We start from the raw sequence: 1,685 nt of genomic DNA, 5'->3' as shown, positions 1-1,685 counted from the left end.
TTTTTTTTTTTTTACAAACTTTTGAGTGCTGAATTTTAATGCATTTGTTGCTTTGACAAAAATTTAATACTAATTTCAAAAAAGTCATACTAGCTTACAGTATAGAAACCAGTTGGTGGGGACTGAAAGTAAAGACAAGGAGACCCAAGCGAGTTGAGGGTACACAAGCAAAGGAGATGGAGGACAAAGCAGGAGGAGTGGCAAAGGGAACAGGGAGAAGGGCATGAAGTAGAATATTTGAGGTAGAAATGACACGACCCCGTGACAGGAGGAATGAGAAGAGGGAAAGAGAAGTCTACATCGGTAGGTTTCTCATTTGAACTGAGTATTCTCCGAGAAAGAACAGAAGGAAGCACAGGCTTGCGGTTGGTGGCAGCAGCTTAAGCTATGGATAAATCTGAAATAGGCAGACATCCAGGTAGCCATGCTAGATGGGTGAGTTCAGGAAAGCTCTGGGCTGAAATGAGAGAGGGACGGGAGGTTAGGTATATCTGCCAAGTCCCAAGGAAAGCTAAGCTGAAGGTCTGCTGGAGCCCCTCCACTGGAGGCACCACCGGTCATCCAGTGAGGAGAGGGGTGCACCACCGGTCATCCAGTGAGGAGAGGGGTGCACCACCGGTCATCCAGTGAGGAGAGGGGAGCACCACCAGTCATCCAGTGAGGAGAGGGGAGCACCATCAATCATCCAGTGAGGAGAGGGGTGCACCATCAATCACCTAGTGAGGAGACGGCTGCATCACCAATCACGTCACCCTGACTTTGCATCCTCAGCCAGCGACTCTCAGGTAGAGTTGCTGGGGACCATGTGACGGGGACCAGATAATAATTTCTCTGAATAGCATCAGCCATAGCTGGCATGTAACACATGCCTCCAAAGTCATGAGGGGTATATGGATTAGTCCTAAAGAACAGGTCCACAGACCAGCTTATTGAAGTGGGGTTGTGGGGAAAGAAAAGGTCCAATCTACCATATTTGGGAGTTATAATCTAATTAATAACATACTTACCCAGTACCCAACTGTACTCAGAGGGCTACTTTGAATCCCAAACTGAATATGGAGATTTGCTGATCTAATCTTAAAGGAACCACTAAAGCTGTGCCTAATAGTGACATGAAAGAAATACTAAGTTACATTAACTGTTTCAAAAAACCAAGTTTAGGAAAGCCATATGTGAACTTTCATTTTATCATTTCTCTCATGTAAATATAAAGAAACATTTCTTTTATATGCAAGTTAGTTTCCTTCAAAGAAATATTTATTACATATTACTAGTGATTGTATCTTACAATAAAACTAAATTAGATGTATATATTTTTTACAAACATAAAATGGAAATCAAGGCATCTATTAAATTTAAATGCTGAATGAAGGTAGTGGTTTTCAGAATTCAAGCAGTCAATCATGTCTCTGGACCAGGGCCACCAGTCCATGATTTCAAATAGTCGAGGATCCTGTCAGTAACTGGAACAAAATCTTCTCTATATGTGACAATGGTTTCCACATAACACTCTGGTAGGGGCTCTAATAGTTCATTTGTTGAATCATTCTTTTGACTTTCTTCATTATCTTAAAAACAAAGAAAAAATACCTGATTTATTAAATAAGATAGCAGTTTTGGAAATAAAGAATTACCCTTCTACCCTAAATCAGAAATCTCCATTAGATTGCTTTCGCCATCTTTTT

At 41.1% G+C, this 1,685-nt stretch overlaps 1 protein-coding gene across 1 annotated transcript in view; it reads right to left on the bottom strand.

The window, feature by feature from the left end:
• Positions 1 to 1,244: 1,244 nt before the first annotated feature.
• LOC111727994 (small integral membrane protein 26-like) overlaps positions 1,245 to 1,685 on the bottom strand; it is a 1,284-nt gene continuing 843 nt past the window's right edge. The window contains exon 2 of the mRNA XM_023518381.1: positions 1,245 to 1,568. Within this exon, the coding sequence (XP_023374149.1) occupies positions 1,402 to 1,568 (167 nt within the window). The 3' untranslated portion in view covers positions 1,245 to 1,401. The remainder of the gene's footprint in view (positions 1,569 to 1,685) is intronic.

This window comes from Otolemur garnettii, unplaced genomic scaffold, assembly GCF_000181295.1.
Source record: "Otolemur garnettii isolate 467f Iridium unplaced genomic scaffold, OtoGar3 scaffold00136, whole genome shotgun sequence".
Taxonomy (NCBI): domain Eukaryota; kingdom Metazoa; phylum Chordata; class Mammalia; order Primates; family Galagidae; genus Otolemur; species Otolemur garnettii.
Note: the sequence above shows the minus strand (reverse complement) of the source record. Positions and strands in the feature narration are given on the sequence as shown.